Source organism: Podarcis muralis, chromosome 14, assembly GCF_964188315.1.
Source record: "Podarcis muralis chromosome 14, rPodMur119.hap1.1, whole genome shotgun sequence".
Taxonomy (NCBI): Eukaryota; Metazoa; Chordata; class Lepidosauria; order Squamata; family Lacertidae; genus Podarcis; species Podarcis muralis.
In genome coordinates this window covers 48,592,457-48,618,195 of record NC_135668.1, presented here as the reverse complement: position 1 = coordinate 48,618,195, position 25,739 = coordinate 48,592,457, and the positions used below count along the sequence as shown (strand labels likewise).

At 43.4% G+C, this 25,739-nt stretch overlaps 1 protein-coding gene across 5 annotated transcripts in view; it reads left to right on the top strand.

Annotated features, from left to right (window-relative positions):
* The first annotated feature begins 1,741 nt into the window (after positions 1–1,741).
* Positions 1,742–25,739, top strand: part of EPN2 (epsin 2) — a 39,645-nt gene continuing 15,647 nt past the window's right edge. For 2 of the 5 annotated variants that reach the window (XM_077918655.1, XM_077918656.1), the window contains exons 1-3: positions 1,742–1,922; positions 16,393–17,171; positions 24,535–24,647. In XM_077918655.1, the coding sequence (XP_077774781.1) occupies positions 16,577–17,171; positions 24,535–24,647 (708 nt within the window). In that variant the 5' untranslated portion in view covers positions 1,742–1,922; positions 16,393–16,576. Of the gene's footprint in view, positions 1,923–2,014; positions 2,038–2,246; positions 2,529–16,392; positions 17,172–24,534; positions 24,648–25,739 lie in introns of those variants that run through there. The other 3 variants (XM_077918654.1, XM_028706762.2, XM_028706761.2) reach the window with 3 other exon arrangements.

Here is a 25,739-nt window from a genome sequence, read left to right as displayed (position 1 = left end):
TAACACTGTATTTTGCAAATCTACATCCAGTTTTACCCCCTTTAACTTTTTTTGCCCCCTCCCCCAAGAGAGTGGGGCCCTAAGCTATCACTTGTTTAGCTTATACATAAATCCAGCACTGGGCCAGATGCAAAAAGGCCTGGATGGGGCTCCTGCACCTTCAATGGTTGTGCATGTGGAATCTGGAGTAGGTGCTGCACTTTCTAAAATTCCCGATTTGATGATTAAAAGGTGCAGGAGCCCCGTTTTCTTTTGCATCTGTCCCCTTCAAAGCATCATGGGAGCTGTAGTTTGTTAAGGGTGCTGGGAATGGTAGTTCCGCGAGGGAACAAACTACAGTTCCTGGGGGTTCTGGCAGGGAAAATGATCTTGAAATGTATGGCGTTGATGCTGCCATAGTCTTCGGACAATTCTCTCATGATATCATTAGCAGTGTGAGCAATATTGGCAAGCCTACTGAGAAGTAGGTCCTATTGAGTTGAGTTCAGTGAACCTGACTCTTATTCTCAACAAAAAAAGATGAAAAATTATTATTTTCTTGCTTCTGCTTTCTCTCATTCCTTCAATTTCTCCTCAGACAAAGACATTAAAACATCCCTTAGAAAATGGCAGGAAATCTGATAACTGAGGGGACACCCTTACGTCACAAAACATCTGGCCACTAAGTTTTATTTATGTGTTTATGTTTACATCCATATCTATCTATCTATCTATCTATCTATCTATCTATCTATCTATCTGAGAGAGATGTTTCACCCCCTGGGTAATATTTTCCTGATGCAATTCCACAAACAAACAAACAAACAAACAAACAAAAACAAAACACAAAACAAAACCTGAGAGGGGGCAGGTCTTGTTTATTTCACCACTAAAAAAGAGATGTGTGAGTGCCTCATTTTAATACACACACACTTCCCTTCAACATCTCCCCTAACTCACAAAAAAGACTCCCCCTTCAAAAAGAAGTCATTTATTTGTATATACAAATAAAAAAAGAGAGAACGAGCCTTATTTATATATACATATACGCTTCCATTACATTTTCCCCACCAAAAGGGGTTAGGTGGGTTTTTATCTATGCACAGATATAGACTGTCCCCACCGCAAAAAAGGAGTCATCTTATTTATTTGTATATATACATACTGTCGCTCAATCCCTAAGGAAGGGGGAGGCTAGTCTTTATATTTAGACACCTCCCCTCAAAAAAGCCATTTATTTCTTGTATACAAATATGTGCTTGCTTCCCTAAAGGGGGCGCGAGAGCCTTACTCCCATAGACGCCCCCTCAACATTTCCCCCTTCAAAAAGCGGGGATCTTTATTTATATCCCGCCTCAAGAAAAGAAGAGCAAGCCAAATAAAAGAGGGCGTGATCTTATTTATTTACACACAGACACAAAACACTCGCCCCCATATAGACGGTTTCCTTTTCCTTTTTTAGGGCTCCCATTTCCTACGACCTCCCACCCTACCCTCTCCAAAGAAAAACAGATGCGGGTGGATAAAATTCGTGAGAGGGAGGGAAAAAAAAATATTCCTCATATTATCACTTGTGAGGAAGGGAAAACAACCATGGGCGAGAACGCGCGCGCTCTCTCACACAAACAGGACAAGACCCCCTCCCGCGCGCGCGCCCACCCCCCACTTGTTTCTCTCTGTGGCGGGACGGCGCGCTCGCCCGCCAGCGCGGGAGCGCGCGTTGCCTGTCTCGCTCTCCCCGTCCCTCTCCGTGCCTCCCTCCCTCCGCCATGTTGGATGGCGCGTGTGGGCGGCGGGTGTCAAACCCAGTCCGAGAGGCGGCGGCGGCGACCACGACGCTCCTCCTCCTGCTCCTGCTCCTCCTGCTGCTGTTGCTGCTCCTGGCGGCGCTCCAGTCCGGAGGAGCCACTTGGGCCCTGCGAGAGAAGCAGCAGCAGCAGCAGGTGGGGGGTTGTTTTTTTTTTATAGAGGGGAGGTGGGCCGGACCTGGGCCTCAGGTGGCCGCGGTGGGAAGGGGCGGCCGAGCCTCCCTCAGCCCCCGCCGCAGGCTGGAGGGAGGTGGGGAAAGAGCAAGCGTGGCTGCCGGGTGGGGGGCGTGTGCGTCCCCGAAGCGGGTGTATCGAGGCAGACGGGGGCGGGTGTGGGGCGGGGGGCTGAGGAGGAGGAATTGGGGGGTGTTGTTGTTGGGTGAGGGGGGGTCGGCCAGGGCTCGGGGTCGCCTGAGGCGGGGTCTGCAAAGCGGGTATCTTGGGGGGGGGGGGGGAAGCGCCTCTGAGACGTGAAATGCATCTTTGCTCCCCACCCCCAATTGGCGCTGCTTCCTCTGCCTCTTCCCATGTGGCATTTTTAGCTGGTTTGGCAATACAGATGGATGGATGGGCTTGTTGCTGGGTTAAGTTGGGCATTGTAAATATTACCTGGGACCTGGGGTGCCTTTTCTTTTTTAGTGTGTGTTTCGCTATGGCATTTTAAATCTTCCCAGTTTTGCTTCGTTTCTGCATCTTTTAACCCGTTTTGCTTTGTTTCTGTGTGCTAAACTGAACTGACTAGTAAGTATTTGTTACGTTTGATGTATTAACATAGGCGTCTTAAAATATTTATGCACTGACACATAGGTTATGGATATATATATATATATATATATATGCATGCATTAAGTATCTGTTACATCTATGTACCATGTCGTATATATTCACAGTGCCTTACCAATTGCACACATGCATACCCTACTCCGTAGGGGTGAGTTCAGTAAGTGATCCATTATGAAGCTCTGATCCCCAAAGGGTCAACATTTCAATGTGAAGATTTTGAGTTTTGTTTGTTTTTACAGCACTGCTGTTTTTAGTACTAACTTACCTGATACATAGGCTGGTTTTGTAAATATATTTCTGTTTATACTGGCTATTGTGAGACTCTTCAGATGCAGAAGAGGTGGGGCATGCGATAAGAAATCGGGGTTTCCTGAAATGGGGTGCTTCATAAGCATGGGAGGGAGAGCTGGATTTATGGGTGTAGAGGGACGTGTTTGGGGATTAAAGGGACTGGATATCTTGAAGGTGGTTGTTTGGGGATAGTGAAGTGGGGCGCATGAAGGAAAGGAGGAAGATAATGGGGAGGTGGGTTGGATCGTGGGGCTTTGGCTCTTGTCGAGGGTGCTGTGTCTGTGTGCATCCAGAAGGCACATGCTAAGCTTATTTGTGTTGGCTTATGTTGCTGTGAGATGGGTGGGACGAGAAGAGACACTGGGAAACGTTGAGGGGTGTGGGTTCTTGGGGCTATGCTTTGGGGAGTCTCTACAGAGGAAACCAGTTTATGGGAACACATGCCTGTGAACATACATGGTTTGCAATGGGAGCATGAACAAGCAGGGTGTGTATGGGGGTGTTTTATGGGCTTGGGCAAGGTTTGGAAGGCTTTTGTTTTTCCGTGTGTTTGTGCACGAGTGTGTCAAGGTGGCGTGGAATGCTGCCTTGAAATTAACACCCTGCATTCCAAGTAGCCTTTGTTGTCTCCATTAGGCTGGCAGCAACAGTTTCTTCATATTGTGGCAGCAAAGTCTGTAGCCACTGATTCCCCCCCCCCCCCGCCCCTCTGAGCAGCAAATCTAAGCTTATCCTTGCAATACCGGAACAGCTAATGGCAGTGAAATATCTTATTTCCATTTCTATCTAGCCTAGATTTGATTAAAATTTCTCAGAAAGGAGGTTGATGAGCTGCACAATTCATATCTATCTAACTGAATACATTTTAAATCCCCTGACACTCTCAACTTGTGGATTTGCAGCTGACTTTTTCTTCATTTTTAAAAAAAAAATCTGATTAGTTTGAGAGATGTTTGAAAGTAATGTTATTGGATCTGGAGAACATAATGTTAAAATATGCATTAAAATTGTAGTTGCATAGGGAGTTACCCCTTTGAACATGATACATAGCTTTGCGAACACAAAATGATCGTACTGCTCTACTATAACTGTACAAAAACATCTTTACTGTTCCGATCTGAAAAAAAGTTAGTGGCCATGATGAAAATCTAATCTCTCTGCTAATACTGGTAATATGTGCTCTTGATTATATTCTGAATTATTTTGTTATTCCTAGTACAATAACCAAGAAACTTAAGTTGTGTTCTGTGTTGGTTTTTACTTAATGCCAATCAGAGAAATAAATCTTAATATGTGTGATGAATTTTCGTCTTTTAAAAAGCGCCCCCCCTTCCTCCACTTCCAAATTAGGTAAGAGTGCCTAACGTGACTGTAGGTTACTCAGCACTATAGCCTATATATTTCACTAAGGTTTACTTCTGTGAAAGAATGGGCTTGTAGTTGACTGTAGTTTTAAAAATGCTTAGCAGGGAGTAAATTCCATTTAAAAATGAGACTGAATTCTGAGCAACTTATTTGTAGGACCAAACTACACAGAAGCACATGTTCCTACAATAGCTTCACATGTGTTTCCTCTTACATGCTGAATTGAACATTGTAATAATGGAAATACACCTGTGTAGCCTTAACTTACATATCCAACTGGTATTTTTTAGAGGTAATGGAAATTTCTATTGTACTACGTTGTGTGGTATGTGAAACAGCTACTTAGGGTTTCACAGCCATTTTAGGGTAATTTTTTTGGCAGTACATGAAAACTACAGAATAATTGAAATAGTTAATTTTTCCCCATTTACCATCTCTAACAACATAATCTGACAAATGCCTGCACAGAAGTAAGACCCATTGAGTTAAACGGGGCTTACTCCTACTGTGTATGGGATTGAAGCCTAAAAGGAATTTCTAATTGGAATGGAAGTATTCTTTGGTAATGTTATTTACTGACATTCTCAGATTACCTTAATTCCTTCTGATCTTAGCAGATGTCTTGTGTGTAATTTCCATGCAGAGCAGCGCTGGCTGACGTATGTCGCGGATCAAACTAAACCAGCCAAACTAGACAGATGAATTTTCAAGTACTGACTTGTAGATATGAATATTTTGGGGTGTTTGCAGCTTTTAGGAATACTGTAATATGTATTGTGCTTGGTATAAATAAACCGGATAGCTTTCTGTAGCCACTTGACAAGCTTAGCAGAGTAGAGTTGATTCCTTGGGTGCCTTTGTGCCTTGAAGTTGATGGCATTTTCCCTGCATGATCTCAGGGAATCCTTAAAAATAGTTGCTCTACGCTATTGCTAAATGGCATACACCACTTGTGGGGATGAAGCCTCAAATAACTTCTGTGGTGGCCATATTCATTTATTGTTTGTTTACATGGGGAAAAAAATAGACTGCTTAATGTTAGAAAATTTCTAAGCAGTGAATCTTACAGTTTTGTAAAAGATCGCCACAAATGCAAACAGTTCTGAAGTTGGAGATCAGTTCTAGTCATTATATTGGGCCAGAGAACTGGCAGCCTGTGGGCCAGATCCAGTCTATGTAACCTTTTGGACCACCTTGTCAATCTTTCCTTGGCCCCCTCACCACCTCAGCAGTGGTCCATTTTCTACAGCCACTGCTTTGGGAGACACCTAAGGGAGCTACAGTTGTACCTTGGAAGTTGAACAGAATTCATTCCGGAAGTCCGTTCAACTTCCAAAATGTTTGGAAACCAAGGTGCAGCCAACGGAACCCATGTCGGACGTTTGGGTTCCAAAGAAAGTTTGCAAACTGAAACACTCACTTCTGGGTTTGCAGCGTTTGGGAGCCAAAACATTCGACTCACAAGGTTTCCGACTTCCAAGGTACGACTGTACTGCTCAAAGCTGGGGTTCCCACATAATGGTAGCATGAAATTTATTTTGCTTGGTGTATGTTGGCCTGCTTTCTGGAGGTGAATCCAGCCCTGTTTGCAACAGTGGATTTTTAAAATCTTGTTATTCGTAAGTTGAAGGATATATACATATTTCTAACCGGTGAATTCAGAAATCAGCATGCACTAACATAGACTGTTCTGTCTCTGTAGGATTTGGGTTGAGGCAATTTTGCTGCTGTAACCAAATTATCTGTTATGCTACCCATTCCTTCTTGTGAATTGTGATGCTTTCAAACTGTCTTCGAGGGAACTTTGAAGCTCAGCAAACATTCCTGTGTATGGTCAGCAATGGCAATCTTACCTGAGGCAGCTCGACTGCCACCAAGTCTTCCCTTGCAAAGTGTTGTGTTGTGTGCAAGGTTCATGAAAGGTGATGTTGAAACCCGGCAGGTCTTTTAAGCGCTCTCAGGATATGCAACACAACTGGTTCCCTAGCAGACCAGTCCATTCGGAAAGGTATTCCCTGAAGGGCGAAAATGTGAAAAGCTGCTGTAGCCTGCCACTTTATACATGAGTTGTGGGGATTAAATAAGAATGGGGAGAACCATGCGCACCACCTCAAGCTCTTTGGAGAAAAAAAGGTGGGATGTAAATGCAATAAAATAAATAAATAATACAAGTCAGCGTAGGGAGCAGTGGCTAGAGCGTTGGGTTTGGAAAATGGGATGCGATCTGGCCTTGGACAAGTCATTTCTAGTATAACCTTCCCAACTGTGCTGTGTATTTAGAGGAAGGGTGAGATGCAAATGTTAAATATAATAAAAAGGCAGAAATGACCAGTTCTCTTCCTCAGTTTCTACCTTTGCATCAGACCAAGATGGATTGGGTAGGGCTGTGCCTGTCCCATCAGTCTGGCTCGAGTAATACATTATGCCTGGATGTTCACAGGGCTTACACATGGTTAAAGCTGGAGCCAGCTAACATTCGTTGGCTACAGTATAAGTGCATCTCCTTATTTACTACAAGCTATCTCTGAAGAAACTGACGAGTGAAAACTAATGTTGGCTTTTAGGAAGCAAGGAAGCTATGGCATTCAGGACGAGACAGAACACAGTTTTCCTTCTTGACTATGGTTTGTAGCAGCTGTTCCTTCTGCATGCTAATCGGTCCCTGGTTGAAAATAATGGTGGTGGATGGAGTAGCTGCGGAAAGCAGCAGAATGGTGTGTTGTTTTTCTCTCTTCCAGTCCTAACTAGGCTTGTTCTTAAGTAAACCCCACTGAAATATATGGGCCATGGAAAGAATGCGTGTTTAGGATATCAGTCCTCAGAGCAGCCTTCATGAGTTTCGATCCCTGATTGTCCCTTAGTTTCTATAGCTTCTGTGGCTGCTCGCTGGAGTCTCCGATGATTTTTAGAGTAACCTTGGTTGTTAGTAGCTCACATTTCTAATATTGGACATAACCAGGAATAATAGGCTTCAACGTCTAATGGTTTTTTGTTTTGTTTTTTTACCATACATGATGGCTCAGTCATGTTTAATTCCTTTAGAACAGAATTTCAAAAGCCTGGTTCTTTGAATTTCTGCTGTGTAACTCCAGCGCCCAATTATTTTACCTGATGGAAATATTGATAGTCTGAAGCTTCTTGAAGCAATTCCTGTTTCTTTTATAGGGAAAATTATACTTACATTTTGGAATGCCTTTATTTTGCAATGTTGTCCATGTTTATTTGGTGTCTTATTCCCTCAGCGGTGTTGAAGGCTATGGTAATTTTTCTTTTTAAATTACGTAGGTTGAAGGTTAAAAAAATTGCTTTTTGTGAATTGTCGGGATTCATGAACTGAAATAATCAGCTCTCCAAAGCCATGATTAAATAATGTTTTCATGGGTAAACAAGAAATCCGAAGGTGGTTGGCTTTTGCAACTTTTTGCTCTTTTAACTATGCCTGATGCTTCTGATGCGAGTAGGCAGGGTGTTGAAATTGAACAAGTATCCTGCTGACTTAAATACTTCAATTAACATGACTCTCTTTCAGCATGCAGCTTATTTTTAAGAGCTTTGCAGAAAGTGTTTGTAAACCTGTGAAACAAAACAGGTCGTTCTTGCCGTCCTATACTTTGTTGTTGTCCCCTGCCTCTACTTATTGGGAGACTTTGAATAAACCAGTGAATCTTACACGTTGCCAGTTCTTGTGACCCTTAAGAGCACTTGTTTGCAGGTATTTCAGTTTCAAAATGTTCTGTTCATAATAACAACTTGGAAGCATGAACACGACATCTGCTCTGAAATGTTTTCTGTTACAGAATGCAAACTGTGGCATTGTACGTCTGTCAGTGAACATATTGCTTGTGATTTTTGAGTGAGCTTTGAAACATCTTGATGAGAATCGGGATTTTTGTTAACGGTAATAAAGTGCATCTAAGTTTGTGCCTTCTAGCTTTGGAGCACCCCTTTCCAGTAACATCAGGCAAAGAGTCATTATGAGCGGGTATGTTTGGCTGGTATGTTTGCAGTTGACTAAGTGTCAAGCATACTTTCCTTGGTACTATAATTCCTCAATTCTTTAACAAAGGCATGAATTCTTCATCACCTACAGCCTGTGTACAATAGCTGTATCTGCTAACCTGCTGAATATTGGTAGCTGCAGTTTCCTGCATTGCAATGGGTAAAAGTTAAGTTCAAATTGTAAATTTACAAGCCATTACTTGGCAACACTGAGGTAGCATTGCATTTGGAGTAGACAATGAAAGAACTTCACCTGTGTTTGGGACTCAGCGTTATTTCCAGTCTTTTGCTGAGATGTAATGTTTCCTTGGAGGGACGCGGGTGGTGCTGTGGGTTAAACCTCAGAGCCTAGGGCTTGCTGATCAGAAGGTTGGCGGTTTGAATCCCTGCGACCGGGTGAGCTCCCGTTGCTCAGTCCCTGCTCCTGCCAACCTAGCAGTTTGAAAGCACGTCAAAGTGCAAGTAGACAAATAGGTACTGCTCCAGTGGGAAGCTAAACAGCGTTTCCATGCGCTGCTCTGGTTCGCCAGAAGTGGCTTAGTCATGCTGGCCACATGACCCGGAAGCTGTACGCCAGCTCCCTCGGCCAATAAAGCGAGATGAGCGCCGCAACCCCAGAGTCGGCCACGACTGGACCTAATGGTCAGGGGTCCCTTTACCTTTACTAATGTTTCCTTGCCTCTCTGCCATCCATCATTTCTGCCATAAGGTCTTGATGTGCATCTGTAGCATTGTCTCTTTCTTGGAGTGTCTGGTCTTAATTGAATTAATAGTGTTAAGTTGGAAGTGTTGAAGGTGACTCTCAACACAGGCATTCTGTTTTAGGCACTTAAACAGATGGCAAAGAGCCTCTTTGTTAAGTGCAGTTGTCAGGGAGGTTAGAGCAGTTAAAAATGATGAATTGCAAAAATCTTTCCCTTTGCGAAGGCTGCTCCTTCTGAGCAAGATTGAAAGTACGCTAAAGATTTTTCGTGTGCACGAGACTTAAAGTAGCTCTTCTCAACGTCAAGCCCAAAGGCCTTGTTCATGAAAATGCCTAACCCAGCCTTCTCCAACCTGGTGCTCTCCAGATGCACTACTGCTTCCTCCAGGCAGCATGGCTGAGGGACGGGGATGCTGGGAGTTGCAGTCCAGCAACATCTGGAGGGCACCAGATTCAGGAACAGTGGCCTAAGTCTTCCCTGTTGCAGAAAATTTATCATGACTCTATGATAAGGAGTATGATTGCTGCCTTTTGCAAGTTACGGTGCTCTTAGCTTTGAATGCTGTCACACTCCCTCCAGTTAGTGCAGGTAGCACTGCCCCTACCTTGCCTAACCCCAATGCTGCCTCATGCTTGTAAAATCTTAGGTTAACTTGTATCCAGAGTGAGAAGGATATTTGCAAAGCTGTTTGTGATAAAGGAGCGTGTCTGAGAAGAAGGGAATGTACATTTTCTCCTGGAGCCAATTTACAGAAAGTAGCATTCGGGAAAGGAACAGACAGCAGAGGCTTTGTGGAAACATTCCCCTCCAGTAGAAGAGCAAGTGAACACCCACTTGTGTGAAATGTCAGTGAACAGTAAAAAGATGGAGCAGAGTATAAATAGGGAGGATGTAGGGGAAGATGGGATCAGAAAGCAATGACAAAGGCATTCTGGCACCAATAAAATGCTGGTATATTGTGATGAAATTTAGCAAATTTTTTTGGTCATAAATGGCCAGCTTGTGGAATGTGGGGGATATGTTGGGTCCAGCTGCTGTTACATACTCAGGCTTGCACCTGACTGCCTTTCCAGGGCTCTGCTGCTGCCCGCTCTGCAGGCCAGTAAACTAGGAAGTAAAATTTATTTGAGGCACTTGATTTTCTCTGTCTCTGTTCTGTGCTATTCCTCCTAATTTGACTTTGTCTTGTTGTGGCAAAGACAATTGCTGCTGCAAGATGGTTTTACTAAGTGGCTTTCATCCTAAAATACAGCCTGGAAATCATGAAATCCTAACAGGGCTCCAAATGTTATATATTGCTGCTGCTGTTGAATTCCTGATATTTTTTTTCAGTAGAGATTTGAAGAAAATGGCTACGCTTTACTGGGTAGACAATAGTTTCGTACCCAATGAGTGTCCATCTAGTTTATTTTTAAAATTAATATTTTTTAATCCACCTAAGTCATATTTTTTAATCTTTAAAGTGGGGCTTGAAATGACTTACAAGATGTGCAGCTGAATGCTGAAGAGAGCTGGAGGCTGAAGCAAGTAAGACTAGAGTTATCTTAGTTGCATTCAAAAACATCTGCTGAATACATTCAGAACGTAAGCTTTTCTTCTTTTTTTTAAAAAGTTTCTAGATATTTAAGAATAGTATCTGATTTTGTAATCTGCTTCTGCAGGGTTTTTTTTTTTAAAAAAAAATACCTAGCAGAAATGGAACTGAGTGTAATTCAAACTAATAGCTTTTGACAACTCTCATGAAGTACCAAAACATAGAAACTTGTTTGGGTGCTGAAACTGTTAACCCTGTTAGGAAGTGTTTTGCAGTGGTCTGTCCATCCTAGCACTCATTTCCATAAATAAATGTTTGTTAACTATGTGCATATTGAAATGGACCTGATATGTAGATAACTCTAGAAAGCAGGGCAAAGGTTTTGGTTTTCTCCAGATGTTGAATAATTTGGAAATAAATGGGGGGGGCGTGGCTTGTTTTACACTTAGTTCTGTCCCTTGCCGAAGACTGCAGTTTTCACTAACAATTTGTAGAAGTTTAATACCCTTGGGACCTGCTGGGTTATCCGTTTTTTGTGTAGAATGGTGACGTGATTTTTTGGTGCTGGTAATTCAGAGAGTAATTGCAAGTTATTGGAGTAGCTCTCCCTGGAGTTTAGACACACATGAATGCAAAAGTGCTGTAGGTTTCTGGTGACAGCAGCATAGTGTTCTACAGGCTGGCTGGCGTGTGTGAATATTGTACAACTGCAGATTGTATACCCCAGTTTGGTTGTTACTTCTGCCAGAGAATAATGTTTATAAATACTACTTGTTCTTTGTAATTCCCACTGCTTTGAAATTTGTCAAGAGGCAACACATACATACAAAAACATCGAAACATTATTTTTTTATATCTTTGAGGTATTCTGACCCCCAGCCAAGAAAGAAAGAATAAAAAGTTTTTATTTGTTAAGAACTCAAATAACTCTCTGACTGGCCAAGCTATGTCTGACTGGCCAAGTTCTGTTTTGAAATGAACACAGTGCAGTCTACGTGAGTATCACATCCTTGTGTGATGATATGCTTTGACTACGTTGGTTCTAGAGCTTATGTGCGCTGTCAGTCTAAAATTGAACTGGTGTTCTGCTCTATTTCCTGATGCAAAGGGTACAAGTCTTTCACCATAGAGCTACCAGGAGCTAGAGTGTGGCCTCTTTGCATCTGCAGAGAAGCCTGGAGAATGTCAACCTTCAATTAAATGTCAGATGATCAGGGCAGGTGTGTCCCTAGTCTTCTCTCCTTCTCTGTTTTCAACAGCAAGTTGATTATATGGTGATGCAACAGAATTTCTCCACTATTTTACTAACTCTACAGTTTCTTCCTTTCTTTGCTCAGAATGACTAATAATATGTGGTTTTCGTTTGCGGTATTCTTCTTTTTTTATCCAGACGACTTCATTGACACAGCATCTTGCTGCTTCAGGTTTCCTGTTATCCTTCCTGTCCCTGCCCTGTTAATACTTTTGATGGCTGAAAGAGGAATCTTTTGGGGGTGCCTTACTTAAATTAAGGACAAAAGCCTCAAATCTTGTAATACTCATGTTCATAATCTGCAGTTCATAGATCCCAGAGCAGGGTCCTGTGAACCTTGTTGAAGCTTGATGGATCTATATTTGTTTGGCGCCTCAATGGGGAACCACCTGGGAATTCTATGTGTACCACATTAAATTCCATGCAAAAGTGGTGTGAGATAACATGACAAATAATATAACAACACTTCTTAAGTGTTCAGAGCACATCGCATAGGCTTACTTGAGTGTTATTACCATGTAAGGTAGGCCAGTTGTATTTCCTCCTGTAGATTTCATTGTGGAAAAAGTACACTTATTTTACAAAATCGACCCAGATAAGATTATGGGGGTAAATTTCCAGCACTCTGATAAGAGATCTTTGGTCTATTTCCTCCGTCTAGTGCCCACCAGATGTGACCAGATTAAAATCCCACCATTCCTGCCCGTTGACAATGTTGGAAGTGGCTGATAGGATTTGGAATCCCACAACATTTGGAGGGCATCAGGTTGGGGAAGGTTGGCATAGTCCATACTTCGCCCACAAACTCTTATTCAGGAGTTGAATTCCAATATTTGGGATCTTTCTTTTTTTAACCTGCTACTGGGAAATGTCTTTTAACTCCCTCTCCAAAATACTTTAGACTATGAATACACTTTTATCTTGGAGAAACGAGCCCCTTAGACAATTAACCTTCTTTGCCTCTTGCCACCTGCCTTCTTTTCTCAGTAACCAGGCATACTGTTTGAATGATGAAAGAGGAAATGGAAAACTTCCATAAGTTTAGTGTTTGAAGGCTGCCGTCATCCTTTCACAGACTGGGAGTTTGAAGAAGACCAGTGTGTAGACTTCAGAAGAGTAGTTCTGGTTCCTGCCCCCTTCCTGAACGAAAGCTTGCTTCCCAAACCCTAGTTTGACCCCATCTCTGAATAACTTTGTGTTTAAATAGCCTGTGTGAGAGTGAGACAGCGTGTGTGGGGCTGTTCCAGCACTCCATGCTGTTCTATTCACATGAATTGCTGCTTTTTCTCTTCTGCACAATGGTGCAGGAGACCTAATATGTGTTCTGCATGTGGGCTTTTATGCATTGTGCCCAGCTTCATAGCTTCTTTTAATACACACTTCTCTGCAGCATCATACAGAACAGTTCTGTTTCCCCCCGTTTAGTTTTGGAAACAAGTCTTTGAAATACTTTTAAAGCATGTGTTCTTAGGCAGCGCAATTGGTACCAAAAGCAATTTGTTCATTCACTTACATACTTATCATTAAGAATCTAATTAAATGTTGCAGATGGATGTATGTAATAAAAAGAGAAACAGCCCAGTTCTTTGCTACAAGGCTTCATGAGAAAGGGGCAATTTTGAGCAGAGGCGTGGTGGATGGAGGAAGAGCTCAGCCCTTTTTCTCCTGCTGTTTCCCTGGTAGAAATCACCCACTCCCTATGCCACCATGAGGCAAAGAAGCAGGCTTTTATTATATGCTTTGGTGTAGCAAGGTTGTAAGCCCAATTCTCACCATGTTTGTTCAGAATTAAGTGCCAAGTCCTCAGCTCCCACCCATTTCAAGAGGACTTGGAAGTAGCAAAAATCTAGGAAGTCTCTGCCTTTGGCAAGTGAACTTATTAAGCAGATCTGTTTCTCTCTCTCGCCGGCCCCACCCCCTGACAGTTTGCAGAAATCACATTCTTGATGAGGCAAAAGGGGTCAACTTGATTCACAGAAGAGCTCTGGGCATCAGATCATTTGCATCACTTCATGTGATGCTAGATGCCTATGACAGTGTTCATACGCATATTTTGTGCTGCAGGTCGCTAAATCTGGTTACAGAGTTCATGGGTTAGTAGGCTACGCACCTGACCATCATACATTCACATCACTTTCCCACAAGCACTCAGAGATGGGGAAAACACCTGCAGTCACTTGGGTAAAAGCTTGAATGCTATCTTGGTTGGTGTGTTTGTGTGTGTGTGTGTGTGTGTGTGTGTGTGTAAAAGCTTCTGAAACCTTGGAAGGTCATTTCAACTCTGCATCCTCTTTTGTATACCTCTTTGTGGACCAAATTGGGCTGGTTTAGTTATAAGGCAAGCTTGTAGTGGGAGTCCCCCCCCCCCGCCCCCACTTGAATTGGTATATGGGACGGTGATGAAACCCACCTTACTACCATGGGAGTCACTGTTTCTAAGGTCTTTCCTGAACTGGTATTATCATCTATGAGATTTAGATTGATATAGAGACTAAGTTGTGTAATGTAAATACATTGTAGAATGTACTATGGCTGCATATATACTCTGTGTGTAATAATATGATATGATAATTTTCCTGAGCAGGCTCACTTCTGGAACTGGGCTTGTGGTGGTAGAGAATGACGCTGTATTGCCAATTTTAAAACGTAAACAACTTCTCCTTAGAGGTAGAGTGCCTTGTACATTTCAATAGGAAGCTGTTTTGAGGCAGGAACCTTAATTAATAGTTAGGAGCATATGCATTAATTGTGTTATAAAGGTCTTTTGGGGTGCCTGAATTTTTCTAGAGCAGGAGTTTGCTAACCTGTAGCTCAGCAGATGTTGATGGACTCCCATCATGTTGGCCAGCTTCATCTGACTTTAAATTTTTTGTACCCCAGACATTTTAGGGAATGGTGGAATATCTGAAAACCACAGTACTGTAGTAAAGGGATCATAGTGTAGCTCAGTGCAGTTTTGGCGGTAGGATTTGACTGCAAATTTCTCTAGCTTCCTTAGTTTTCAGCAGCCCCTCCTGCCATGCAAGTCACAACCCAAGATGTGGATGGCGATGCAACTAAGCTGCTGTGCCACTGATGAAGCCATGGGAAGGCAAAATTGTTGAGGCCTGTCTGACAAAACCAGTGACAACATCGCAGGCATCAGTTGAACTTCACTGCGGATGGCATTCCAGTTGCACGAATAAGTCACAAGACTGAGAGAGACCGAGAGAGTGCTCTTTGACAATAAACTGACAGGCTACTGCAACTGTTCTAGCAGCTCTCTGCCTCTGAAAAGTCAGTTCGTGTGGGTGTTCCTGTTCTGGTATTTTCAACCAGCAGCTGCTGCATGAAATTTATTTTTTATTTTTTATAAATTTTTTATTGCGTTTCTTTCCATAGTTTTATAGGTTACAAACAAATAACATAATTGCAAGAAACAAATTTTCCCTTTTTTTTAACAACAAAAACAAACAAAAACAACTTGGACTTCCCCACCCCTTCCGATTCTGCGTTATTTAAATTAACAATGTCAGCATTTTGTTACCTTGTTTCATGCCTTATTGTAACTTTCAAATGTTATGTACCCAAATTCGATATATTGTATCTCAGTTTCAATACCTTTAAAATAAACATAACATGTTCGATTCAAATTGTCTCCTTTTCTCTTTTATCACTTATTTTACAATTTACTTAATCATGATTGCAAAAGCATAACTTTTCCTAATCATGCACTATCTTAAGATTCATACAGCTTGTAGTATTTTTGCAAATAGTCTTTAAATTTTTTCCAGTCCTCCTCAATTGTTTCTTTATCCAGATCTCGGATTCTGCCGGTCAGTTCAGCTATCTCCATGTAGTCCATCAACTGCTTCTGCCATTCCTCCAGCGTGGGCAAATCTTGTGTCTTCCAGCTCTTAGCTGCATGAAATTTAATTTGGTTTCCTGCTGCAGTTGCAAGTTCATTTGCTGTGTGGGGGCCTCTACTTTTGCTGAGTTTGCAAGTTTGTTTAGTGACTTTGCGGTAATCTGCTAGATTAATTTATTTAATGCACAGTTATAATGAAAACATCTTACTGTGCATTGTTTTCTGACTCACTTTGTGACTCCCCTACCCTGGTCAAGTAGCATCTTGACAAAAGCGTAGTGCTCTTGACTTATAATGTCTTTGGGTGTGTGAGAGAACTGGATAATGGAAGTGAGGTGTGCATGAACTCCTGATAATGGCTGGGAGCTTTTGTATTTGTGTGTGTGTGTGTAGGATGGCAACAGGGCTTTGAGCCCTGAGTTGATTCCTTTCTGGTGGATGCTGTGCCTCCAATAGGATGGACTGTCTTAAATTTGTTGTGTACTTAAAGGGAAGGAAGTACGTAATTTCAACAGAACTTGCTTCAAACCAGAAGTCCAGTGTCACAATGTTCACTTTCATCTTCACTCCATTCCTCTCTCCTGGCACTTTATTCTGCAACTAGGGCTGTTGTGCCTGTGTCTGGATTTCATATACAGATTGCTTATGAAATTGGTTTGTGAGGGGAACCCTATCTGTGGTGTAATAATTTTGTTCTGTAGTTCTAGAACAAGAAAATTACCTTTTGGTGACAGGTCAGGGAAAATCTGAATGTTTGTTTTGGCTAGCTTTTTAAAATGTAAGCGAACAATTAACATGGCAACTGATAGTTTTCTCTGTTTCTTTTTTAGGTCAGAGTTTCCAGTTTCTTTTGTACCTTTCGTGAGGGGAGGAAATGACTTTACCAGAACTTGCTCCAAGTTGGTCACACACATCGTGTCTTCATATCACAGGGACTTGAAAATTGGAGAAAACTGTGGCCGGTCTCTGAGGTCTTTTTGGGGGGAACCTGCCTTGATTTAGGAGGAGATAAAAATGACATCTTCTTCGATTAGGAGACAAATGAAAAACATTGTGAACAATTATTCAGAGGCTGAAATAAAAGTCCGGGAAGCGACTTCAAATGACCCCTGGGGCCCATCCAGCTCCTTAATGACCGAAATAGCAGATCTAACATACAATGTGGTGGCCTTTTCTGAAATCATGAGCATGATCTGGAAGCGGCTGAATGACCATGGCAAAAACTGGAGGCATGTTTATAAGGCTTTAACTCTTTTGGATTACCTGATTAAAACTGGGTCGGAAAGGGTGGCACAACAATGCAAAGAGAACATCTTTGCTATCCAGACTCTGAAGGATTTCCAGTACATTGACCGGGATGGTAAGGACCAGGGCATTAATGTGCGGGAGAAGTCCAAGCAGTTGGTGTCCCTCCTGAAAGATGACGATCGGCTCAAGACAGAGAGGGCCCAAGCCCTGAAGACCAAAGAGCGTATGGCACAGGTGGCCACCGGGGTTGGTAGTAATCAGATAACCTTTGGCAGAGGCTCCAGCCAGCCTAATCTCTCCACCAGCTACTCGGAGCAAGAATATGGCAAATCAGGAGGCTCACCGGCTTCTTATCACGGGTGTAAGTATTTTCTTAATACATTGATTTGTCACTTGCTACCCAAATGTCTTAAAAGCAATCTACAGTTATAAAAGGATACATTAAACAATTTTTTTAAAAGTACATTATAAAAACAATAACAAGCTATATGCTTGATTGAGGGGCTTCTGTGCTTCTCCAAAGGTTGTCTCTCTCCTGATTGGTGGGTACATCAAAGGAAATGTGGATTTTCAAGCCAATTGTGTTGAACCTGTGAGGTGTGTGCAGTTAGCCAGTTGAGATGGGTACGTGTGAAACAGAAGAGCCTCCTAATTTGGAGGCCCATGCTGTGCGGGTTGTAACTCGATGTGTTTTACTAGTAAAACTGCACAGTGCCCTGTATCACATGCTTTTGGGTGGAACACTTTAAAAAAGAGCCAGAACTGTACTTATGACAGAGCCCTCAATTATCCTGATAGGAGGAGACTGAGAATAGGTGTTGTACTGGAAAAACTATTTCTATTTGTGAAAATTTATCACTGTTGGAGATGACTGTTACATAAAATTTACTAGTAACGTAGTGAATGAACACAGTAGAAGTGAAAGTGGGCAACTGGAATACCGTTTTTTAAATATCACTGTTGTAATTAACTTTTCCCAGGTGACTATTCTTAGGAAACACATCTAATAGGCCCAGTAAACGAGATCAGCATGAACAAAGAAGCATGTGGGTACCCAGAGCAAAAATAATATCTGCTTCACTCCTTTCCTAGTCTTGCTGCTGCAGCACTACTGGAGCCAAACTATGGTTTGGCTTAGTGCTTTGTGTGAACCTGGGCTCACGGTTTGTCTCTGAATTCTGGATGGTAAGCCAAGAACGGTATGCCAAGAACAAACCTTGGCTACAGCTTGTGGCTTGTTTCAAGAGACAAACCATGAGTCCAGGGTCAGGCATAACACCTAAGCTAAATCATGACTTAAAGGTAAAGGTAAAGGTACCCCTGCCCATACGGGCCAGTCTTGACAGACTCTAGGGTTGTGCGCCCATCTCACTCAAGAGGCCGGGGCCAGCGCTGTCCCGAGACACTTCCGGGTCACGTGGCCAGCGTGACATCGCTGCTCTGGTGAGCCAGAGCCGCACACGGAAACGCCGTTTACCTTCCCGCTAGTAAGCGGTCCCTATTTATCTACTTGCACCCGGGAGTGCTTTCGAACTGCTAGGTTGGCAGGCGCTGGGACCGAACAACGGGAGCGCACCCCGCCGCGGGGATTCGAACCGCCGACCTTTCAATCGGCAAGCCCTAGGCGCTGAGGCTTTTACCCACAGCGCCACCCGCGTCCCTAAAATCATGACTTAGCTTAGTGTTATTATGGCAGTAGCAGAAATGGGGATGGTGTTAAGGGTGAACTAGGCCATATATATTTGTGTACAGGTTTTTATGCAAAACTTAGCGAATTAACAGTGCACAGTGCCACCGCTTCTTAAAATGTAATGCTAAGGGAAGTGTTCACTATTCAGTTGTAATGTTCTGAAATATTTACAAATACTGCATGGCTGTCAAGGCTAGTAGCTATTGATAGAGTGATTCTCCATGAGTTGGTCTGATGCTTTGGTGTGTGGAGGAAGCTACCTGAGTCAGTGGCCCTTATGTCATCTAATTGCATGTTAGCCCAGCCTTGTAAATAGGTCATCCAAAGCAACTAGCCTTAAAAAAAATATTACTGGTCTGCTGAGAGGGTTGTAGCTTGTGTTTCTATGCTGGCTGTGTAAGAAACACAATGAGGATGCATGCTACTGGTCTTTTAGCAGACTACTAAAAAACTGCCTGTTACTAAGCAGACTTCTGGAGGGACACAGAGCAATATTTGTGTCGTCAGTCCTATAACTTCACTGGGCCAGTCCTATATGGGTCAGTCCTATAACTTCACTGATCTTGTAGTTTTTAATGTTATTAGACATTTCTTTCCCACCATGCGTGATAACTTTATAAACTTTTTTTTCTGTTGAATATTCATACAGCCGATTAAGTAAAAAAAAAAGTATTCCATAAAAATATGTTAGTTTTAAAAGAGTTACAAGACTCTTCTTGTTCTTATTCTCAACTGTTCTGTGATTATTAACAGTGTTTTGTTTGTGGGTAGTTAAAGGTGCTTGGAAATCAGTGGTTATGTATGCTTGGAGGTTGGTGCTTTTTGCCTGACGTGAATGTAACATCTAGCTTCCCCAACTCCCTTCATTTGCTGGAAAGGTCTTGTGTCACTAATATTCATTACTCGTTACCAGGTCTCATTATTTGGCTTTAGTATCATGGTGCCTTTTTTAAAAAAAAGTGCTTTATGTTTTTCCTGTCCAGCTTCTGAAGTGTGAGCGTGTGCACACACGTGTGTGCGAGCGCACTCCTAAGTGGTGAAAACTGATAGCCTTTCTGGAACTCCCTCTTCCCCTTTGTTTGCTCTTCCCATACTGGCCTTCATTCACATGCATTCCAGTCAATTAATTTGGGATGAAAACTGATACCTGTTCTTTCCAGAAACTAATCCCCAATCAAAGAACTAAAACGAAGGATAGATAGAGTGTTGCTGTTGGAATATTGCTTCTTCGGAAAGGGTAATGTATTTGATAGTTTACCCTTTCAGTGGTACCTCGGGTTACATTCACGTCAGGTTACACACGTTTCAGGTTACACACTCCGCTAACCCAGGTTAAGAACTTTGCTTCAGGATGAGAACAGAAATCGGGCTCCGGCGGCGCGGCAGCAGCAGGAGGCCCCATTAGCTAAAGTGGTGCTTCAGGTTAAGAACAGTTTCAGGTTAAGAATGGACCTCCGGAACGAATTAAGTACTTAACCTGAGGTACCACTGTATTTAATATCCTGCTGTGTAGTGGAGGGTGGGGAAAGTTACCATGTTTCTTTACTCCTTCCCCCCACCCCCCCAAGGGTGGGGCTGTTGCTTTGAAAGCCCTATGATGTTTCAAGTGCCCCCCCCAAATACACACACACACACACACACACACACACACACACACACACACACACACACAGTGGTACCTCTGGTTAAGAACTTAATTCGTTCTGGAGGTCCGTTCTTAACCTGAAACTGTTCTTAACCTGAGGTACCACTTTAGCTAATGGGGCCTCCCGCTGTGCCGTCACCACACGGTTTCTGTTCTCATCCTGAAGCAAAGTTCTTAACCCGAGGTAATATTTCTGGGTTAGCAGAGTCTAACCTGAAGTGTCTGTAACCTGAAGTGTCTGTAACCCGAGGTACCACTGTATCTGATTTATTTATCACCAAATGCAGAACTTCTCTAGGCAGTTTACATACACAATAAATAGTAAACTGTCAAGGTTAACTGCCAGCATTACCCCAAACGCACATGCATGTGTGCATGCACACACAGAAACAAGGAGCATGATTGTGATTATCCCCCCAAATCCAGGAAGATGAGGTATATCTGGTGCTAAAAGGAAGTACTGGTAAATGGCTGCGCTAGGTGGGTCTTGCTGGGAGCCGTTTTCCGTTGCTGCTCACAGATTGTGCAAATCCCTCCCAAGAGAGTTTAAACCAGGGGACCGCAAACCTTTTCAGCAGGGGGCTGGTCCACTGTCCCTCAGACCTTGTGTGGGGCCAGACTATATTTTGGGGGAAAAACAAAAAAAACACACGAATTCCTATGTCCCACAAATAACCCAGAGATGCATTTTAAATAAAAGTACACATTCTACTCATGTAAAAAACACGCTGATTCCCGGACCGTCCGTGGGCCGGATTTAGAAGGCAATTGGGCTGGATCCGGCCCCCAGGCCTTAGTTTGCCTACCCATGGTTTAAACTGTCTCCCTCTCTGTTTGTTATCCTTTTGCTGGGTAGGCTAAGACTTTCCTGTTCAGGGAAACCTTTGGAAACTAAGGTGCAGGCAGTGCTAATCACTGGGCTGCTATAAAGGCCAACGGGGTTTTTGATCCTGGTTCCAAGTGTGTTCTGATATATTTGAATTATTACTTTTAACTAGTTTGCTTTTATTACTATGTATTTTATAATGTTGGGTTGTTGTCTTTTACTGTTGTAAGCTGCTTCAAACCCCAGCATAGGAGAAAGGCAAAATACAAATATATTTAATAATAATAATAATAATAATGGCTGAAATCCAGCAAAAATATAGAAAAACATCTAGGAAAAATGTATGAAACATTATTGCAAATCTCAGGGACAGAGGAGAATTCGGTTTTTAATGACTGCCCAAATTGGGAATATTGTCCCTTTACCGTAGCCTGGAGTATATTCCACAAGGCAACATAGGGCATTTTTATGTAAGAGGAAATATCCTTCAGTGATTCTCATGTGGTCTGAGAAGCTTTAATCTCAAAAATTCTCAAAGCAGTAACAAAGCAGGGCTTAGGATGTCAAAATTGGATCTATTCAGTGCCATCTTGCATAAACGTCTGATTTAACTATCATGTGCTGTGGAATAAGAATCTCTTTGTCTTGCTAAGGCAACACCCTTTATGCTAGACCCTTGCAAATCAAGCATTTTGCTGATAACGCACAGATCTTTTGGTAATTCTAGAAATTAAAAGACTGGATAAGTGTGTGTGTGTCGGATGTGTGTGTGTGTGGAATGTCAGTACTGAAATCTTAATGACAACACTAGCTTCATTCATTGATTTAAATCTTGCATGAAACATGTGATGACAGGACACTTCATTGTGTAGATGGAATTTATCGCTCCCCTCATAAAATTTAATGAAAACTGATTTGGTTTAATCAGTATGTCTTAATATGAAACACAGTCAAGAATTTAAATCGGTCAGAGCCATTGAGCAGAAGAAGCTTTAAAGTGGCTTAAAAAGGTAACTGAATACAGAAAGCTGTGGTGTGATGAAGCAGTATGTCTTGCAATATAATCCAGTGCATATTTGCTCAGAGGCGAGCTCAGTGGAACTTAGTCCTTGGAGGTAAGCATAGAACTGAAGCCTTTTTTCCAAATTGAGAGTGTTGGTCACAGCTGGTACACCAAAATATTGAGTTTTGTTTTGTTGCTCAAGGACAAGTGCCTTGTGGAGTGAAATAGCCTGCTAGCTGTATGATAGGTGTCTGTGTCATTTGGGGTGGGGAGTTCTAGCATGGAAGATAGTGCTTTGGCATAGCTTGCATGCTGGTATATTGGAAATTGCTGTCCAGCTTGAGGGATCCAAAATGGCACTGGTGCCTTCTAGGTCAACTACAACTCCCATTGTCCCAGATCATTGCCCATACTTGCTGAGGTTAATGGGAGCGGCAGGAGGGGGAAGAGGAGGCCAATCGTGGAGCTGAGCACTGCATAGCTTCAGTGGCTGGTGACTCGGCCTCCTCCTCCTGTAAGGGAAAGACAGGGGAAGCAGCCCCTGGCCTGTGACAGTAGCCACTGGTTGGGTTTGGTGAGACCACACCTGGAGTACTGTGTCCACTTCTGGACATCACAATTTAAGAAGGATATTGACAAGCTGGAATGTGTGAAGAGTAGGGCAACCAAGATGATAAAGGGTCTGGAAACCAAGGCTGATGAGGGACAGTTGAGGGAGTTGGGTATGTTTAGCCTAGTAAAGAGGAGACTGAAAGGAGATATGATAGCCACCTTCAAATATCTGAAGGGCTATCACATGGAGGATGGAGCAAGCTTGTTTTCTCCTTCTCCGGAGGATAGGATCCAAACCAGTGGATTCAAGTTTCAAGAAAGGAGATTCCTACTAAACTTTCTGACAGTAAGAGCTGTTTGGCAGTGGAACAAACAGGCTCCCATGAGAGGTGGTGGACTCTCCTTCCTTGGAGGTATTCTACTCGAGCTCCTTGGAGGAAAAGTGGGATATAAATGTAATAAATAACCTGCCTTCCCCTCACAATGGAATGGTTCAGTTCACAATATACATGCAAACCAAAATATCCAGCCAGAAGCCCCATATTTGTCCTAGACGAGAGCTCCCCACTTGCTCGGATTTTGACTCTAGCCCCAAAGGAGAAGGCATAATTCTCATAGGGACCTTCAGGCAGCTCTCCCACTTGCAACAGAGATACCCTCCTCTCAGCAGTAGCCCCATGTCCTGAGCCAAGAAAGAGCATGATCATCCTCACGGTGGCTTCTCCTCACTGTCGCTAGGTAGCAGAGCGCCAGAAGAGGCAAGAGGGGGAAAGGCCTCTGTCTTGGCTGATTTATTCTGCTCTCCTCCCTAAAAGATAATGAGCAAAGGCAACACAGCAAATTTCACATTCCAAAAGTAACTCCAGAGGCTGGTGACTCTGATCGCCAACGACTCCCCAGAAGCTTTAACTAGATGGAAAAATATCCACCTCCACACTTATGCAGTGAATTAGAGGGGCAGTAGCTCTTAAACGTGGGTGGTGCTGTGGGTTAAACCACAGAGCCTAGGACTTGCTGATCAGAAGGTTGGCAGTTCGAATCCCCGCGACCGGGTGAGCTCCCGTTGATCGGTCCCTGCTCCTGCCCACCTAGCAGTTCGAAAGCACATCAAAGTGCAAGTAGATAAATAGGTACCGCTCTGGCGGGAAGGGAAATGGTGTTTCCGTGTGCTGCTCTGGTTTACCAGAAGCGGCTTAGTCATTCTGGCCACATGACCTGGAAGCTGTACACTGGCTTCCTCGGCCAATAAAGCGAGATGAGCGCTGCAGCCCCAGAGTCGGCCACGACTGGACCTAATGATCAGGGGTCCCTTTACCTTTACTAGCTCTTAAAAACTTAGGCTGGTGGGAACGTAGTGCCTGCAGCCACCATAGTATTATATGTTGAAATTGCTGCACTGTCTTGTAGATTCCTTCCTCATCAGCATCTCCCCAGCTGTGTACGTTCAGTTATGTCAAATGGAAAACATCGGCTTGTGGAACTTGCAGTATTTTCTCTGGGCTTGTAACTTTTGAGAGCAGGCCCTCATGGTCCCTTCGAACTCTACTACAATTCTATGATTCCATGAAAAACATGTTATTAGAGGCAGATCTTGAAGGAGCTCTTTAAGGAAGAGCTTGTGTGTGTGTGTGTGTGTGTGTGTGTGTGTGTGTGTGTGTGTGTGTCTTCATTGCTCCACCCCCTGCCCACCCCCTGAGATGAGTGGCAATAAGTGTTGGTGGTTTAGATGCCAGGGTTACTCCCCCCCCCCCCCCAGGCAGTTCAGAGTACCTTACTGATCTTGCTAGATGTAAATGGCTTCTTACACGATTTGGACTTTTACAATGGTTGTGCTTAATGTTTTGATTTGGGAACCTTATGGTCAAAAGGTGGGGCAAAAATATCATAAACCTGTGGCCCAGCTGTGTATAATCTGGAACAGTTGGTTCTCAGGATGACTAATAGGAATTTGCTGAAACATATTTGCTAAAATCGAGTTGGGATTGTGCCTTTTGTTTTCTCCAAATAGCTACATCACCTCGAGTGTCTTCAGAGTTGGAGCAGGCGCGGCCTCAGACGAGCGGGGAGGAAGAGCTGCAGCTGCAGCTGGCCCTGGCAATGAGCAGAGAAGTTGCAGAACAGGTTAGTTTCTCTTGTAGTTTTGTAAGTGTTAGTGTATACTTATTGGCCTACATTAAGAATTCCATACCAGGTGGTGGAGAGGAGGCAGCATGTAGGGATTGATGGTCCCTTTCCTTATCAAGCAGCTCAAAGTAATTTGAGAAATTTGCCAAGAAAAGTTGCCTCCTGGCTTCAGTGATCCATGATAACTGACAGCAGCAGTTATTCAGCATGTGTTCAGTATTATGAAGCAACAGCTGCCGCCAAATGTGCGAACTCTCCTTTCGGAAACGACAGTAGTCCATCTAGTAGAGAAGCAGAGTGTTAGAACTGCAGGACGGTGTGCTCGCTCAAGTCAGTTTTCCAGTTTGAGCACTGAAAACAGGAACTCTCCGATGGTGGCGAAGTGCGTAGCCTCAAAAGAAAGTAAATGCTTGTCAGTGGAAGGTACAAGTTTTGAAAGAGGAGTTGGATCATTTTGGTATTTATGTATTGATAAAAAAAAAAAAAAGCACAGCATGGCCAATTCAAAACAGAGAGCAGGGGGATAAAAACGAACAGAGCTAAACAGTATTGAAATCACAGCTTTATTTAAAAGGCTTTGGGAAATTGGAAGTTCTGTCCCTGGTGCCACAAGGAGTGGGCACGAGTGGGGATTCCACAGTTGGGGGCTGTTACTAGAAAGGCGCTTTCAGGGCCCAGGTGGACATGCCCAGGTGAGGCTCCAATACGTGGCCCCCCCATCTACCGTAGAAATGGGATGCTGGGTGCATGCCTAGGCTTCATGGGCAGCCTGTCCTTCCTGAGGGAGGAAGGGCTGGAAGGCAGAGAACCTAGCCGGGTACAGAGAGAAGAATGGGCCACCCTCTACCCCACCACTCCCGAGTGGTGCAGCTGTCAGCAGCACCCACCCCATCCTCCAGGGCACAGGCTGCTCCAGCAGCGACTGCCTGTTAATGCACGGGAGCTTCTGGGCCAGTGTGGGCTGCGAGCCCCACCCAGCGTTACCTCAGCTAGCAGGAGCACCGCAACCACACTGGCTATCATGTCCCAGGCAGACGGGCGCAAATGTCGGTTGTTATGTGGGGCCTCCAGGATGAGGGGTTGGACTCA